This window comes from Poecilia formosa, unplaced genomic scaffold, assembly GCF_000485575.1.
Source record: "Poecilia formosa unplaced genomic scaffold, Poecilia_formosa-5.1.2 Scaffold81, whole genome shotgun sequence".
NCBI classification, from domain to species: domain Eukaryota; kingdom Metazoa; phylum Chordata; class Actinopteri; order Cyprinodontiformes; family Poeciliidae; genus Poecilia; species Poecilia formosa.
Genome location: NW_006800020.1, coordinates 812,575 through 831,478, shown reverse-complemented (window position 1 = coordinate 831,478; position 18,904 = coordinate 812,575). Strand labels below are relative to the sequence as shown.

General features: G+C 38.9%; 1 protein-coding gene across 1 annotated transcript; it reads right to left on the bottom strand.

Moving 5' to 3' along the window:
- Window positions 1–237: 237 nt before the first annotated feature.
- On the bottom strand, window positions 238–16,765 carry tbc1d2b (TBC1 domain family, member 2B). The gene is made up of 13 exons (XM_007556785.2): window positions 16,271–16,765; window positions 12,865–13,015; window positions 8,961–9,108; window positions 7,442–7,596; window positions 7,101–7,354; window positions 4,787–5,197; window positions 4,543–4,653; window positions 4,223–4,416; window positions 2,901–3,395; window positions 2,695–2,812; window positions 1,665–1,850; window positions 1,259–1,380; window positions 238–804 (listed from the first exon to the last, which is right to left on the bottom strand). Exons 1-13 carry the CDS (start codon window positions 16,748–16,750, stop codon window positions 609–611), a joined length of 3,021 nt encoding a protein of 1,006 aa, XP_007556847.1. The 5' UTR covers window positions 16,751–16,765; the 3' UTR covers window positions 238–608.
- Between the last annotated feature and the right edge of the window lie 2,139 nt (window positions 16,766–18,904).

Below are 18,904 nucleotides of genomic sequence, written 5' to 3'. Positions count from 1 at the left end.
TGAAAACAGAAAAAATATTTTGTTTTCAGCTCATCCGTTCATTTCGTCATTTTAGATTCGAGCAAATTGCTGGAATGAGACTTTAAAAACTAAGTAACGTTTCAGCAAACTATCTCAGTTACAGCATGAATAATTCAAGTGCATCATACGATAAAAAGACAAAGAATCCTTTACAAGAAATAAAAATAAAGATTATCAATCAAACAAACAAAGGAAACAAAGCACAGAACAAAAATAGAGATTTCTTTTGTGTAAATGTGAGCACAAAAAAAGAAAAAAGGAATTCCTTCAAAAAGGTATAAAAATGCTTGAAAATACTGTTTCGGACTGCATGGTTTGGCAATATAGGAAAGTAAACTATTGGCAACAAACAACATGAACATAGACAGCAAAAATACTTTACACAGGGAAAAAAAATGGCAGGAATACTGATACAATGCGTTTTATCCTTTGATTTCAGTTCATTATTCCATTTTTGATGCAGAGACCAACTCCGACACCTAAACTGGGAAAATTAAACCCTTCAGCAGCTGTAAAGCGTCGCCGCTCCGTGGAGAAGCTCCCTTTGTCTTCATTCTTAAAGCGACACAGCCTGGAAATAAAAAAGCTCAGTTATCCTCCTCATCGTCGCTGACGAAGCTCCGTCGATCCAGACTCGTCTCCCTCTCCTTCAGGAATGTCTGTCTGATGGCCTCCAGCTCCGTCAGCTCCAGGCGAACCTTCTCTAGGTGAAAGGAGCGGCGGTTCTGGATTTGCCTCATAGGGAACGGGTTCATGTCCACGAAAGCAATGTTCATCAGCTTCCTGGAAAACAAAACAAAAAAATGACTTCTTATTAAAGTATTTTAAACCGCAGATAACATTACCCTCTTAGTTTTTGGGTGCTTCTCTAAATTGCAAGCCTGGATGTGAACTGTCTTATCGCAGCTAAATGAATTTAAATCGTGTGCCTACAGCACCCCCTGCTGGTGAGCGTCACTGTTTTCCAACGATCTCACAAGCAGCTGGATTTTTTTTCTAATTCCCTCAAGTAGAATGAAGATGAACTCTTGCAATTTGAGACAGAAGTGAAAATTGTTTATGAGATTGTGGAAAATTATACTTATTTAACATTTCAATCAATGCTGCACACTTAAAAAATACCTCTTTTTGTTGTTCATGCACAGAAAGGAGACCTGGGTTATCATTTCCTTCCTTACTGCTGCAGAAACATTGTTCTGAACAACACAAAACCTCCCTGATATCAAAGTGACCTGACCTTGAGTCCAGGATTGTGCGCGTGAAGTATCGAAGGTATTTAAAGATGGCCGTCGTGTCCTGCAGCTTTAAAAACTCTTCTTCTTGGTACTTGAAGAGGGCGAGAGCAAATCGAAATATGATCTGTAGAAGGAAAAACATATATAAAAACAAACATAACATCGTACGACTTTCTGTTTGCACCTCTCTGTGTTTAAAAAAAAAAAAAAAAGCTGTTAAACTGTCCAAAAGCTGAAAGACGACAAACTCTCTCTATGGTGAATGCCACAAGTTTCACACAAAGTCTTCACAGACTCTCAGTAATTAAAAGGTGTTAGTCTAACTGTGATGTTTCCTTTACTCCTTTAGCAGGGCTCTACAGCGCTATGACCATGGTTAAAACAAGTTTACGGTTTTCCTCGTCTCACCTTTGGCCCCTCGAATAGGAAGGCATCCCAGATCTTGAACAGGATGTCGCTCACCACGCTGTCCACAAACACCACCAGGAACCAGTTGAAGGTGATGAGGGAGAAATCCACTTTGTGCTGCTCAAAGTGGGCGTGAAGGCGCGGCAACTTCTCACTCATCAGGTCTTTGAACACACGCTGGTCGACCTACAGGAAGCAGACAGTCACATTTTACAGAAGTTGGAGGTCGAATCTAAGAGAGGAAACTAATCAGCCGTCAGATAAATATGAAAGCACTTAAAAAACTAAAAATATAATTAGGGCTCAAAAGATTAATCGGATTAATCGATTATTGAAATGCTCGCCAACTGACTTAGTAACAGATTCATCGTTAACAGGAGCATACAGTCTCTAAGAAAGACCATTTGCTGAAAGTGCAGCATGCTCAGAGGAGCAATTCACCCAAAACTGTAAATATACAGCATATATTTTGCATTTGAGATGAAAAAAATAATACTTTGTCTGTACATATGTTCCACCCAAAACTCCTCAAGTGGTAGTTTTAGCTTCACCTAGGTTCAATTCGTAAAGAAAAATAAATAAATAAAAATAAATCTCCTATTAATCACCATTTGTTTCCCACTTAATTAGTTAATCCAAAAAAATAATCAACATACAGTGTATTGGGATTGCGTTGATTAGAAACTAAACATCAATACATGGGAGCTTTTCGCATGTTGACATTAGAAGTATATTATTAACTGGAGATGCACCTTTGCTACAAATGATCAAATGTTTACTAATGGAATAATAGATTATTGAATTTTAGGAGATAAAATGTATATTTTCTTATTTGTAAAGGAATTGACTTACTCATTTATTTACATTTTTTAATGCATTTCTGATACGGGACCAAAAGTAAAAAGACTTGAATGAAAAATCTGCAGAATGTCCCAATATTGTTATCTGATTAATCGTCAGAATGATCAATAATTGAAATGGCCATTAGCAACCCGACGATAAAACTCTTAACATAAATAAGCCAAGTTACCTGAGAGCCCAGCAGAGTCTTTGTGTAATAATCTCTTGGCATGAAGACCTCAACGATGGCTACAAGAGTCCAAAAGGCATCTTCCTGGTCTAGATACAGCAAGGCGATTGCTGCTAGCCTAAAGAAAACACGCATTAATTAGGAATCATTAAAAAAAAAAGCCGGCAAATAATAGAAGCCCAGAGGTGCCAGATGTGGTCAGATACCTGTTGAGACCCTGACAGTAGCCGATGTCTGGATTCCTCCAGGAGAAGGCCACCAGGACGTTCCGCAGCTTGTTGATCCCGCCCGCGCTCGGCGAGGCATAGTGCTTGTTGTTGGGCAATGTCCGGAGCAAGTCCAGCTCGATCTGCTTGGACGCCGGGTTGGGCCGATCCCGCGCCACGTTCAGCAGCGTCTCGTAATAATCCGGGGCCAAGTGGTCGCGGAACTTCTTGACGTGGAAGGTGACGCACCAGCGCCACACGATGGAGCGGTGCTCGTGCGGCACGCCGCAGCGGATCAGGGCCTTGAGCTCGGGAGAATGCACCAGGTCTCTGTTCATGGTGCTGGCCAGAAAGTTCTCCCACTTCACCCCGACTGAAACCTCCTGGTCGGTCATGGACAGGGACTTCAGCTCCAAGGCCCTCAACTTTGCAACCAGCTTCTCCTCTTCCTCCTCTTCCTCTGGGACCGTTTTGAAGCCGTACACATCGTATTCACTGACGGAGAGAGAAAATAAAATTAAACACCTTCAATCTGCAAACAGATAAAAGAAAAAGAGCAGCTCAAAGGTAGAAACTAAGTTTCTTAGGGTTGCTTCGGATATATAATAATACATTTGCACCATGACAACATGCCTGAGCTTGTCTGGAAGTAACGGCAAATAATGACGGAAAAACACCAAGCAGCAGACGGAGTTTTTCCAGTCACGAATATTAGCATGCAGCTATAAATTAAAGTAGAACAGGTCCTGGGGCTGCACAAACCTCGCCTTTGAGAAACAGATTTCTTCCTCATTGATTTCAGGTGAAACACAAACAAAATCAGACAAGCTCTGGTCAGAGTTTCCCTCTCAAATCTTTTCACACTTTGCCACATTAAAACCACCAGGTTCTGTGTGTTTCAGTGGGATATTATGTGATTAAAAAAAAATAAAATAAACACATAGCACATAACTTGGAAGTGGAAGAATAATGACACTTTTGTTTTTTCCTCAAAAAAATCTTAAAAGTGCGGTGGGTATTTTCTTTCATCCAACTTCAGACAATACTTTAAAGAAGCAACTCTAGCTGTAATTGCAGCTCCAAGTATTTTGAGGAAAGGCTCATCATTGCACTTTTCCATAAAGCTCAGATTTATCAACTGCACTTCTAATAGATTAGAAGTCTGCAGAATCTCCCAACTGAGCTGAGGATCTCTGCAGCTCCTCCATAGTTGCCATAGTTACCACGGCTCTTATGGCTGCTCCTTTGCTAAATACTCTCCTTGCCCAGCATGTCATTTTGAAGCTGAAAGGAAGAACTCAGTTCTAGCAAACAATTAATACCTGACTGAATTTGGTTTGAAGATTTGGTGTTCGTTCTGGTCGGGGCTCTCCGCCTGCAGGGCGTCCTCCAGTAATCTGGAAATGACTTCCCGGGCCGGATCCTCCTCCGACGAACAGACCGGCTTTCTCACCTCCTGAAGCAGCACCAAATATTTACTCTCCACTTGACAGAGTTTGGCCTCCAGAGCTGTGCACTGCGACAAGGGTGGGAATAATGGTTTTAATTTCTCACACATTCAGATTTGTGAAGATCGAGTTGAACTTATGCAAGTTTACAGTTTTTTTTATTTTTATTTATTTATTTATTTATTTATTTTTACCTTTGCTTCTAAAGCCTTTTCCCGAATCTCTGCGTTCCTGCGCAGGACAGTCAACTCCAGGATCTCTTTGTTCAGAAACTTGTTTTGGGATTTGTAGCCTTGAAGACTGTCCTAATATTGAAAATAAAAGAAGCAAACAAGTTTAAAATCTTTAAAAGTTTTTAAAACATCTTTAAAATAAAGATGTTTTAAAATAACCCCCCACCCCATCTATACTGGCTAGTTTAAGAATTGTCTTCTGCACCTTCAGGATGCTCAGCTCCTGCTGAGGTGGCGGAGAACCAGCGTCGTTCGCATTCCCGCTCTGCTCAGAGTTTTCCTGTGACAGCTTCACGATGACCTGATCTTTGGCCTGGATGGTCTCCATCAGCATCCCCAGCTGGTCATTAATTTCCCCCACCTTGATTTTCAGGCCCTTCAGCTCCTGCTGCAGGCTCTCCTTCTCCAGAGAGAGACGCTCCATGTGTCCACATAGCGACTGGATCTGTACGTCTCGCTCCTGGAGGACCGCCTCCAGCTGGGCGACGTCCTCCTGGGTCACGGCCGGACTGGGAGCCTGGTCCGGGGCCGCGGACGGATCTGGAGCTGCTCGCCATACGCTGGGCCTCTCGAACTGGGAGGTTCTGAGAGTCTGTTGCAGGAGCCTCACCAGCTCCTACAGGGGCAAGAGGAGATCTTTTCAGAATTAACAAAACCTGAAGCTTAAACTGTGAAAACATCAAAGCTATGGCAAGCAATCAACTACATTTATTTTGGTGGGTTAAAAATATAGAGAAAGTCACAGCTTATGGATAAGCTGTGATAATTTTCATGCTCTGACTTTCTCCTGTAGTTGTAGCCATCTTTGTTTCTATTAGGCTGGCATTCTAAGACATAACATAAAATATTATTACCACCTTGTTTGGAATCATCAGTAAATGAAAGCATCCTACCTTATTAATACATCACAACATCAAGTCCTACAATATGTGTTGAACTCAAGGTCCATGGGCCAAATCTGGACAGCCAAAACTATTTATGTGGCCCTCTAGACTCTTAGAGGGCCACATAAATGGAACATTGAGTCAACTGTCGTGTGGTTAAAGTGCCAAATAACATCAATGTGAGAATGTTAACCATTTAATTTTAAGAAGTACTCTTTAAATGAAGGGAAAGATGTAATATTTTAACAGTTTGTAACGGGTAGTTTTATCAGCGCATTCAGTCACAACCGGACCTTTGAGGACATTTGTGATCTTGATGTGACCTGAAATGAAATTGAGTTTGACATCTGTGTCTACACGGTCAAAATATGTGTTCAAATCCCGCTCAGTTAACACGAGAAATGAGGCATCTGAAGTGCATCAAGGTGTAAAATTCTTTTGGATATTATAACGAGGGTTCCTACAGATTTTTCAATTAAAAATGTACAATTATTTTCATAACCTATACACTTTGGTAGCATAGCGCCATTTAGCTGCTTTTTGTGGCAACTGAACTTACTTGAGTCAGCTCTACCTTTAAATCTATAACTCTCTCAAGAAAATAATTGAGCATCCCACAATAAATACAAACTCTTTGAAACAGTTTGTAAACTTTGGTACATTTACTTCATTTCCTAAAGTTAAAAAAATAATAATTAAAAAATAAAAACATTTAGTGTCTTTGCCATCTTAACCAGGCCATGTGACAGACAAACAGACTGTTCATCTTAAACAAGCAAAGTGATTCTTAATGCTACAAGATACAAAGTTACTGACCACAAGGGAAAACGTTTCCGTCGATGTTCCAGCCCTCACTTACACCCAAACAAGAAAACAGGACAGGAAGAGCAGGATCTCAAATACAAGCAGCAGGTTTACAGCCTGGGAGAACTCAGAGTAGAGTTCCTGCTTATTTTTTTTTTCAAAGAACCAGTTCAGCTAGTTAAGAATCCTGTTCTTAACTAGTTCAACTGTTCCTCCTGAAGGGAGGCTTTCCAAATGTATCAGATCTCTCTGCCGGCTTGGAAACGTCCATTGTGACTTTTGGTCCTTATAATCTTTTATTGCTCAATATAATCTTTGTGCATGTATTTTTATTTATTTACTTTTTTAAATAAAAACTGTTTTGAAAGTAGTAATGCAACACATAAAAAGAAAATGAACAACATTGTGGCTGCAAGTGTGTGGAGGGGAAAAAAAACAATTCACTGCATCAGCTCTGAAAGGGTTAACCTGAGAAAATGCGATGTCTCCTTTAATAGGAGTCACTTTTAGCTAAAGCAACCAATCAGCTGTGGAGAAATAAAAAAAGAAAAAAAAGGAGAACAGGAAGAAATGGGGAGAAATGCAACAGCTGTGATTGTTTTCGACAGAAATGCCGTTTCCTTGTTTCAGACTAAAGCGTGACTAATCACTCCCTGTCTTCCTGTATCAGTGAGAGCTGAGAAAAGACACCCAACCTCTTAGTCTGACATGGCAAGAAAGGACGTGGGAAAGCACAATGCAAACTTTGAATTAAAAGAAGTCTGTAAAAAGTTTGTATTATAAAATAAAGCATCATAAAGTTTGATAAAGTATAAAGAGGAATAAGCTCACCTTCTGGCTGGCCAGCTCCTCCCGGAGTTTGATTTGCTCCTGCTGCATCTGGTTCATCTCATCCTGCTGGTTCTGGAGGCGGAGCTGCATCTCCAAAGATTTGCTGCCGTTGCATTCCCCTGTCGGACTCCCAGAACCGCGTCTCTCCACGCCGCGTGCGAACTTCCCTGGTCCCCGCACGTCTCGGAGCAAGAGCCTCTGAGGTCGTTGGCGGTTTCGCACGAAATCGAAGGTGAACGCCGAGCCAAAAGAATCTGAGCAAGAAGAGGAGCAGACGCGGAGAGGAATGCTAGAGCAGAATTCATCTCCAAGCAGTCGTGGGTGACCGAGAGTGGACTCACGTCTCTGTGTGTCCAGATGAGGTTTCTGTTCGGTGAAGTCCTTAGGGGGAGCGTCCACCATCTCCCACTCCTCTGAGCTGCTGTTGTGGTTGCCGGTGTAAAACACGCTGCGTCTGTTCTCCACTCGGCCTGGCCGCAGATTGGACATGGAGTTCCTTTAAAAGAGGAGAGACTGGTTTAAACTCGACTGTCCGCAACTTTGTGAAAGTTACTAGTCGAAGTTCCTAAAAGTCAGCCGAGGAAAACGAAGCAAAAAAATAACACAGATCCCTCAGAAACAATCCAACTAAATGATGACTTCATTCCCTAGTGTAAAACAATACAGAGGACCTCAATGAAATATTTATGCACTCTCAGCTTATTCGCATTTAGTCAAGTTCCAAACAAAAACTTTATTTCTTCAGATTTTATGTGACAGACCAACTCAAAGTAACTGAAAAGGAAAAGAAATCTCAAAAGAATATATTTGACATTCAAGCAACTTTACTCTGATCTATGCAAATAAAAATCGAATGCTACCAACTGCCTTTAGAAATAATTTAGTCAATAAATAGAGTATTTTTATCTAGAACATTCTCTAGATAAAAAAAATCTGTTCTATGATGATTAAAGCAACAGCAGGTAACAAAATAACCTTAGCTTTGAATCTCATATAGCACTGTTCAATGTACCGTGGGAAAACATAAAAGCACGATAGATGAACTCCAAACTCATCAAGACATGGTCAGCAAAAACTGTCAGGCCAGGAAATAATAATTTGGTGACAGAATAATTAGTCACCAAATGTTTCAAATATGGCATTTGTGGGAGAGCAATGAGAAAAAAAAAAAACTGCTATTGAAAAATGTTATGAGAAAAACCGACATGTTGTGCAGTGCTAGTAGAGACATACTGAAAAAGACTTACAAACTGAAAGATAAGCAGAAAGATATAGGTACTTAAGTTTTTATTTATTTTGTATTGACAAAAGTACAATAATTACAAATGAAAACCATATACTTTAGATTTTTATGAGTAAACAAAATCTGAAAACATTCATGGGCTGCTCTGTGTTAACACAATTATGCGTTTGATGATGTGAAAAACATGTTGAAAAGTTCAAGATTACCTCAGTAGGGAACTTCCTATTCATCATCATACTGAGTTTAGTAAGAAATTCAACACTAGCAGCATTTGATTCTGAGGTACAAACACTTTGTCACAACATGAAAATGTAATACATGCTGTACATCTGTTTCGGGATCAAATCTTTTGAGCAAATATGTCTACGTGCTAGAAAGAGGAACTCTTGATTGTTGAATAGTTGATAAACTAGTGAACTACAGATGTGACCACTTCCTCTACTACCGTTGGCCTCAAGCAGAACCAAAGCGATTTTCTTCTGTCATTTAGAGACGCAAACCAGACAAAGCCTGCAATAATTTGGCAGCAAGCCTACAAAAAACCCTGAACTTTGTAATAAAACAGCTGGAGGTACAAATCACGCTTTGAAGAGCCCTCACTAGGCTTTCAGCCTTACCTGAGCTCTGTACCAAAGTTTTTGAGGGAGAAGGGCCCTCTGGCTGACTGGATTCCCACCATCCCTCCTGCATCCATTTCTGTGTCCATAGCAAAGTCGCTGCGGACTTTCTCCATGCTGTCACTTAGCTTCTCAACGAAGAAAGCATCTGAAAATCATAACAGAGTTTGTTAGAATCAACTAATAAGTGCAATAGTCCAACTGCTTCATCTCAAGAAAATATACTTGATAAACGTAGCCGGTAAAAGGATGCAATAAGTTTGAGTTAAATAAGGAAAGCTAATTATGTTTCAACTTTCTGATATCCTGCAGAACGACTCAAATCAGATATTCTTTTCTTTCGTGTATGGAAACATTTCATGAAGGATCAAGGACTTATAGCAAAAAAAGGGAATAAAGCAGAAGAACAAAGTTGTTTGATAAAATTATCTAGAAACTGTGAGATCTCAGTCTGCTTAAATGTTCAAACTAAGTCAACTACTAAACAGCCCTGTTTCGTTTTACATTTCAAAGTCTGATATGTAATCAATAACATTTGTTGATCTAACAAAAATGTTGACCTTTCACTCAAACCAAGATGTGAGGAAAAACAACAGGCCTAACAGTCATTCTGGTAAGCAGCTTCACACACATTTCAACACAGTTAAGAAACAAAGAAGTGTACTTGTGTCAAAATTGAGAGAACACAGGATATGATGATGCAAATCTATCGCTTCGCAGACTGAGAAACATGCCCAGCTTTGAATCGAGCCGCAATGAACTGCAAGCAACAAACAACAAATATCTCTTTAAAATATTAGTGGGTGTGTGATTAAGTGCAACAAATGCTCTATTCCAGGATAAGTGTGATTTTAATATTAATCATCAAAAGCATTCACAGTTCTCTGCAGCTGTAACCAAAGTTGCACTTAACTCCAACGTGCACTGATCAGCTCCACGAAGCGACAGTTGCTGGTCCACAAAGTCTTCAGTAACCATTGCTTGATTTTCACTTTTTTTTTAAATTACTGCATCTATAGTAAAAACATTCAGATAAAGAGCAACAGTTTGTTACTCCACGGTTGGCCACATTTTATGATCGCCTGTGGTTAAAGGCGATCATAAAATATGACAGGTCAAGGTTAACTTGCACCCCACATCCTCTGCAGGCTTAGTTTAACTGAGCTGCCAATACCAGAACCGTCACCTCCACCTTGATTGGATATATCCAAAATATTAAGGCATCCGTTACCCAGATTTGTTTTTTGAAAACTAATTTAAATGCAAGACATCCCAATAAAACACCCACTGCCAATTGACTGAACATGCAAATATGCAGCAAAACTCAGAGAGAGCACAACTATTCTATTTTTTTCTTAAGCTGAAATCGTAGATGAACAACAACACAAACAATATCAAAAAACACTAGAAAAGAGATCATGCCAACATGATGAATGCAGTAACCTTATAATTATTTCAGCTTTTCCATTATTTATACAGATAGCAATTAGTAGTGCACTAATCGATTGGCCGGCCGGCCCCAGTTTCCTTAATCTTGGGTGATCGGCAATCAATACATATGTGAAACCAATCTTATCCATCTCCGCAAAGGTCTGAAAAGAAGGAAACAGGCCCATAGTCTAACCTAATATGCAAGTTTTGTTTGTTTTTATAATGTGACAAATACTGAGTGAACAGATTATTTTTAGTCTAATTAATTTAGTAGTTTGGAGAGCAATGCTTTTCATTTATATTTGAGAGCACTACCTCATGTGCGGATAGAACAAGTTTGTATTGTTTCACAGGTATCGTTAGATATTTTTCAATAAAGCTGGAATGTTGAAGGTGTATTGTGACCTTATAGGACCTCAAAGTGTCGGTTCTTAAAAGACGAAAAAAAGAAAAAGAATTGGCCTGTTAGCCTTTATAAAGATCGGTGATTGGTCAGAAAACTAAAGGTAAAGGTTTAAGATAAAATAACCCTGTTGGGTATGTCAACATGCCAAGTGCATCAAGAATGAGCAGATATGTGTAGAAACAAACTTCTCTGTGAACACACCTACACATATACAGATTTTTGAGGCAGGACTACAACAGTTTTAGCTCCGACAATCTCACTTTTTTTTACAATTATTATTAGACGCACTGTAAATGAAAGAACATTTGCAACACTTACACACTGGAACACTACTGTGAAAAGGTTTTTGCCCTTTTACATACAGTATTCCTTCTATTTTTGCTATACTGTTACCCTGTCAAAGAAGTTTTAATATCAAATAACTCGAGTTAATACAAAAAGTTTTACATTTATTATTTCATTAGTTAAACCAGTCTGACCTCTGCGAAAAAAATACTTTTGTATTTACACTGACAGTGTTTGACAATGACATTTGTTTTAAACATATATACATGTTGTACTTTCCTCACAACATTGCAGGAAGTGGTAACCAATGCTGATTGAAGCTGATCAACTCCCTAAAATGCCAATTATTATTATTGGTGTGTGCTAATAAAAAAAAAGTCCCTTCTTTTATGTGTTTAGTATTAAAATGAATGAATTATTCTCAAAAGACATATTTTTAAAAATATAGTATAGAGTTATATCATCCACTAAATATTTAGCAACTATTCTTAAATAAAAAAAAGTCAAAACTCTTGGCAGAGATACCCCTTCATCTCAGAAAAAAATGACTTCAGAAGTTTTGACCTGCAGCAAACTCAATTCATGTCCAACATGCTAGTCTAAATACCCTTACACAGACCCAGATGAGGAAAGATAACTCAGGTATTTGAACATTTTGAAGACAAAGATAAGAACAGGGAACACTCTAGAAAGGAGAAAACATGAGTTGTTTGCATAGAAACAGGAAAGAAGGCAGGATTCATAGTACAGATCACTCAGCTGAATGACAAAATACCCCCCCATGTATAAATACATGGTGCTTAAGCAAAAACAAATAAGACTCTGTAGGTCAAAGAATAATTTTAAGCCCATTTTCGTCCATAGGTGTCAAGTACAGTCAATATTTTTTTCACGCTCAGGCAGTTTAGTGTAACTCAAATATTTTATTTCAAAGTAACGACAAAGTATACTCTGCTACAAAAAAGTTAACTTGTAAAGCTAAACAGAAATAATGAATGTGCACAAGAATTTGCCTTAAATACATTATCATGATCTGTTTTTGGAAGATCAGCAACATGGTCCTATTCGTCATAATCTACCTTTTTCATGTCACGAATTATTAGAAAAATCTCAAATAATAGTTAGCATAAAGCTAAGTTAACTCAATTATCTTTCTAGTAAATTCTAGAAGAATTGCAGAACATAAAAACATTATGATTTGTAGAGGTCAAATCCACATAGTTTTGATAATCGAATTCAGAGATGACCCGGTCAGGGACCAGAAGCAAATAATTTTACTATTGACTAGCTCTGATCGGTCAGCCACTCAGAAGCTAAAAATTCAATAAACCCACCACCTGTTACCAGGTCATTCTGACCGCAACACTCTTCGGTGTAGAAGTTAAAACTGCAGGAAGAAATCTAAAAAGTAAGCCATTTAAAATGAAAGCAGAGGAATAACTACCTGTAAGAAGCTTCCAGGAAGCAAGCTGCGTTTGAATTTGATGACATGAAACATCAGTAACTCCACCCAGGTAAAATGTCAATATAGTCATTAAGCAAAAATCCAGCTCTAATATCACTGATGTCAATTCACTTTCTCTCTCTTAGATTCTAATTTTTTAAGAGCCTCACATTCCAACACACCGTTTCCAGAAAAACACAAAGACCCTGAAACCAAATGTTTCCGATAGTTCCGTTTGCACCAGAAAGTAAATATTAATCTGCTGCCTACAGGAGGTCACAGTCGCCTGATGTGTGAAAATGGTGGGGCCGTTGCTGAATGTGTGTGTTCTTGCCTACCGCTGTCCTTGCCCACGAGGCCAGTGGGAGGGTAGGCCTGCGTGGGAGAACTCCAGCTGTCTCTCTTCCCCGTGCCTCTGGTGTTACTGTACTCCCAACGCTTCTGCTGCAACTCCTGGAGCCAGTAATGCATCACCTGTCTGCTGGGGGCCTGGAAACAAGTGTACACACCCAGTTGTTCACATGTATGGGATAAAAAGAAACTTCCTCTGTCAAAGTTTGCAGTGGAGCATTTTAAATAGGCATAGGGAAGTTTCCAGCATCAACTGAAAACCTTTGTTCTATTTTCAAAGTCAGATTCAAAAGAACTAAAATTTGTCTTAGAAAGTTTTGGCCAGCTGCTTGGCACGAGAAAGAGTGATGTTTCCTCTCCCACCTGTTGCTGCAAACAAATGGTGGCTCCTATCGTTTTGCCTTGCTTGCAAGAAACACAAGGTCACCTGATTGAAAAGCTGTGGTAGAAAACCTGATGTAGTGTCACTAAGCATTTTTAGTAAAGTATCAAAATTTAAAGAGTATTATCTGAAAAAAAAACCCTTTAAGGAAGCTTATTTTATCATTATTAAGCTACTGACTGGAAAGATCAACCCCCCTGCAAGATAAAGAACGAATGCATGAAACTATCAGTAGCAATTCTATGGAAGAGCCAATATAGCTGAGATATTCTTTCTTAATTTTGTATTTAGGAGCAATAATTAACACCTCCATTTTGTCAGGACTTAGCTGGAGAAAATGATAATCTAATTTTTGTTAGTACTTGATTAAACGAGACGACTCATGGAGCTCAGATGCCCCAGCAAAAGGGTAAAGTTGGAGGTCATCTGCATAGATAATAATCACATTTACAAGAAACCACACTGAAATGTATTCTCCTGAAAAGAGGAGTTGTTTTGCTACAACGTTTCCCAGAATTTCGACTCAGGCATTGTGCGTACTGCTGCAGGAAGGATAGCCGGAGCGATTGTTATTCTGTTCACACTGCCCATCAAAAGCGTAACGTTGTCCTAGTTTGAAATGGTAAGATATGAAGTTCTGGCCCGTTTAGCCATGTAATTCAACAAGTTACAGCCAACGGACTTTGAACTTGGCAGCTTTAAGTAAACAGTTAAAATTGTGGATATTTTAACTGATCCAGATGAGTTAATAAAAGTAATAGTCGGGTTTCTATTAGCTTTCTACACTGAGAAAGCAAAAAATTATTGTATGCAAGAGGAAAGTGTAGATAGTTTATTTCGATCCAGTTGACGAGCAGTGCACAGCAATAGATAGGGGCGGGGCAGTGCAACATTATACATTTCGTAGCTAAAGGAAACTATTGTGCAAGTAATGTGTTCTCTGATCCCACATTAAGAGGACAATAAAACTGAATTTTGACCAGCAGTAAGCCTTTAGAGTCTTGACACACCTTATTCAACTTAAAATGAAAGCAGTGAGATCAAGTTTATGATACCACAAGAATCTCAAATGAGTCCATATCCAATTTTAAAAATACAATGTTTCCACTCTGCAGTTACAATGATTTAAAAAAAATAAAATAAATTGTGCATTTACAGTCCAGGAGCTCTACAAATAACTGGTTACTCTTTGGCTCAGTCATGTGAAAAAGCAGAGAGGCTGGTTTCAGTCTCAGTTCCAGCCTCTAGCTGTACAATCTGTTTGGTATTAGCCAGTCAGACCATCTGCTGAAAAGGAAACTGACTTTAGACAGTGGGAGCCAGGCCACCTGTTTTACTCACAGTCATATGACGGCAGAGAAGACTGAGACAGCATCACATGAAGTGCTGTAACTAGGGAGCCCAACAGTGAGTGGGTTAACACTCACTGCTTTAACAACTTTAACACTAACAAATACCAGAAGCCCCTTTTTCAAAGCTGCTGCTTTTACTCCAGTTGGTTATAGATACTGGCTGTATGATCCCCTTATAACAGCTTTTCGTTTGATTATGTAGATCACAGTTTCAAGAATTTCTAAAGGCAAAAGTAAATTAAGCCAAGAAAAGAGTAGATTTCATCAAATATAGACAATATACTAGAGTCAGGATTTAGCTCCAAGGTTTCATTTGGAAAAGAATGCAAGTTGAATGCTTCTTTATTTTAAAGAATGAAGCATGTCTTTTGGTTGAACAAAAGGGCTGTCACAAGTGAATAATCTGAGTTTTATTTTTGCTAACGAGCAGAACATTTACCAAACAATTTTTTTCTGAATATTTCCCTACATTATCTAAAAGAGAGAGAGAAAAAAATGGTCAATTATTTTAAGCACTGAAACTTTATTGCATACATTTTGATGAATAATTATGTCAATTTTGACACATAAATTTTTTTTTAAACAGTCAAAAAAAAATTTTTTAGATACAAAAAGTTCTGGTTGAAACCTTTGTATTTGCACATTACTGGTACCACCGTATCTCTGACGCACAAGCCACAAATACAAGCAATAGATGACAACGCAGCACATACTGTAGGCTATATTCTGCTTAAAAAAAGACAAGATGAGACAGCAGAAAAATACAATAGTGCACAAGTTGAGCATGCAGTAAGGAGTTGATCTTTTTGTCCTGGAGCCGATAACAACTGTTTAATTTAGCATCAGGACGAGTTTTCAAATTTAAAATGTTGCTTATTTTGTTGATCTAAAATGTGACTCTACTTTTGAAGTATAATTTTGCATAGCAACATTTTACATATTTTAGTGAAAACGGAAGGGGAAATTATTCATTAATTTCATTTTTCAAAATGCTGCAGTTGTCTTTAGTTATCTTTTATATCCTACATACAATGCCTTGTCATCATCTAAAAGTTCTGTGAGTGCCTTTTCAGATTAATTTGTTTGCTTTGATAAACATTGGATATTTTCGTATTGTGCCAAGTCTCAGGATGTAGTTATTAAAAAAAAAAAAAAAAGTAAAGCAGAGACTGATGTGGATGTCAGCGAAAAACATTGATTCACCTCAACTAATTCATTGTTTTCTTGCTAGTTAACTTTAATGCAAAACATCATAGTTAATTTTTCATTGCCAAATGTAAAAACTAACAAGAAAACAGGGAGGTCTGTGGAAATGTGGAGGATGACGGGCCGTCAAATTAAATTCTGCTCAGGGCCTCATTCAATTTTTGGTCGGCTCTGAACACACACACACACACACACACACACACACATACCCACACCCACACACACACAATCAGCTGGTGAAGTCTCGGCCTGTGGTAGGTTATTTTCAACACAACTTCTCTAAAAAATCTCTGCCACTCGACATATTTCCACGGGTGTTTTGAAAGTAAAAAGCAAAACAATTTGTTAGAAAGGGTGTGTCTGTCGCCTTTCCTGAGACAGAAAGGAAGCGACACATGACAAAAACAATTATCTACCGAGAGTTGTGATAGAACTGTTGAAATAAGTTTCTACCTTCAAGAGAAATTCTTTCCCAGCTGTACGGATCTCGAACTGTCCCTCTTCCCCCTCCACGTCGTACATGAAGCAGGCATCGCCTATATCAATGTGTCCGAGAGGCAGGGCATCTTGGGGAGTCTTGAAATAATACAAGTAACATTTCCTCGGGTCGTACACGAACCACCTCAGTTTGTAGCCCCTGAGAGGCCCCTTGCCGGAGAGTTTGTTCAAGTAGCCGCACAGCTTGGAGGCCTGCTCCTTCGCTCCCTCCACCTCGGCCACATCGAGAGACTTGAAGGACTGCAGCCGTGAAACTGTGCAGGAGCTCTCCCCGCTCCCATCCTCCTCTTCGTGCATCTTTCCTAGAAGTTTCTTCTTCTTCTTCTTGCAGCCCCGCAGATGGCAACTCCTGGGTCCATCCGCATGACTGCTTTCCTCAGAAAGGGGGTGCTGGGAAATGTAGTTTGAGGTAATTGTGACGTGTATGAGAGGCATCCGCTCGCTGAGGGCTGTGCTACCGAGAGGCGCCACAGGGAGATGCTGTTTTATAAGGCAAGGAAAATAAAGCGACAGACCGGAAGCAGAGGGTAAACACTTCTCTACTTTTTGTGAGAGATTAAATTAGGAAATTAAAATTGCTCTTTTATTTTAAAACATGAGATATAGTGTGTAGGATTTAAAACAAAATATAAATTGTTTTGAGCTTAGCTTGTTATGTCCTCCAAATTTAGAAGAAATGTTAAACTACAGCTTTTAGAGATCCATCACACCTAAGAAATATCTTGAATTGACTTTTGCAGCTGATTGTAAAAGTGCGTAATTCCTATTAGGTACGTCTACATCCAACTGGAGGCTCCTTTATCTGAATATGTTAATAGCCCTCCTACCAAGTACATGTCAGTCACCTGTTGCTTCAGTTGCATTCACCATTAGCCTCACTGCCCACATTTATGTAATACTTTAACTGTGTAGCTTTCAACACTATTTTATCATTTTGTATTTAGGTGTTTTTATTAGTCAGGTGAATGAATGGATGTTGAATTAATGTTTGACAGCTTATGTCTGGTGAATAAACTTGATAATAGTTTTCACAATACCCAAGATATGAATTAGTTGTTGAATCTTTCAAATTCAGACTGTGAAGAAGGTCGACTGAATGACTGACAGGTTGATTTAGAAACATGCTCCGTGTGTGAGCCAGATCTAGAGTAACAACACATAAATGTGATGAGCTGATGCTGCAAGTAGGTTAAGATAAGAGTTATCTTTTGAGGGGGGGGGCTTCCCCACACATGCTTAGTATGTATGTTATGCATTCAAGTCATGAAATTGCTATTAACTTAAAAACAAATTCAAAGTAATAAGTACAACATGGATATGTTTTCTGCACATCATGTTTTCCTTTCTCCCACACTTCTGCAGCACCTGCGTTGTCATTCCATTCAACGCATGCTAGAAAGTACAGCTGCAAAAACAAAACCTAAGATATACACGATAAAAGATGATTGTGACCTCAAAAATTTCTTACATTGTGAACAGAACTGTAGTGGTATTTATAATCAATCTCTCTCCTTCTTGTAAAACCTTCAGCTGACTGAAGATTAATGCTGCTTTGGACTACAGTTAATTCATATCAAAGCTGCAATCTCTGATGTGGGCGTGCACTTAATGTATTTCACAGTATGACTCATAAGAGGAGAAGAAGGAGAGTTCAAGCTGCCGGAACTCACTCTGAAGGTGAAACAAAAACACACTTCAGATGATTAATGGGTACAAACCTGTTGTACTAGGGTGTATGTGGGCCCCAGTACAGTGAGTAAACAGTAGGTGATTAGTGTTATGCTGGGAAATACACCTGTTGTTTTTTTCCCATTTTGAACCAGCGCTTTACAGTGAAAAACCCCAATTACAAGTTCTGATAATCCTCTGGTAAGACTCATATTCTAGCTACTTAGGAAAGCTTAAAGAGTTCAGGAGGTTGTTTGTTTTACCTCGAGGCATGAAAAGCAGACAGACGGGATGCGGTTCAGTTGCTGTGACATTTTATGGGCGTCAAATTGTGACCTTTCAAGGTTACACATCCCCCCCTGCTGAGAGGTGGGCTGTCATAAAGCCACTGTAACCAAAATAGTTCAAACAGCTTCTTGAAGCTGTTCATTTTGTTTTTAGGAACCTTTTATATTCCCTTTTAATCAGTTGAACGTTGACAAATCTTTTGCATAGCAACGTTTGTTCTAAGTTTGTTCTTTTCAAAGATGGGTACAGTGATAAGAATTGACCTCAAACCTCACATCTCCCCCAGAGGAGTGTGCTATGAATCACAAAGTGCTGTAAAACAGACAGTCTGCACTGCTACCAGTATGCTGAAATTATAGGCTATGCTACTGTAGCGGTTGTTAGTCATACATGGAACATAAGGTACGGTGATTGACTTGATACTTATTCTTCATGTGTAATATAAACACACACACACAAAAATCACAGGAAAATATGAGACCAGAATCAATTTAAGAAAATGTTTAAATGAAATTATTCTCTTATTATTCTCAGAAAAATAAGAGAATAATTTACAGTGCCAAAAGAATGATCCCGTTACGCATCATTGCTAATAATTGAGACCTGGCTTAATCTTAACAAATGGCCTTTAGA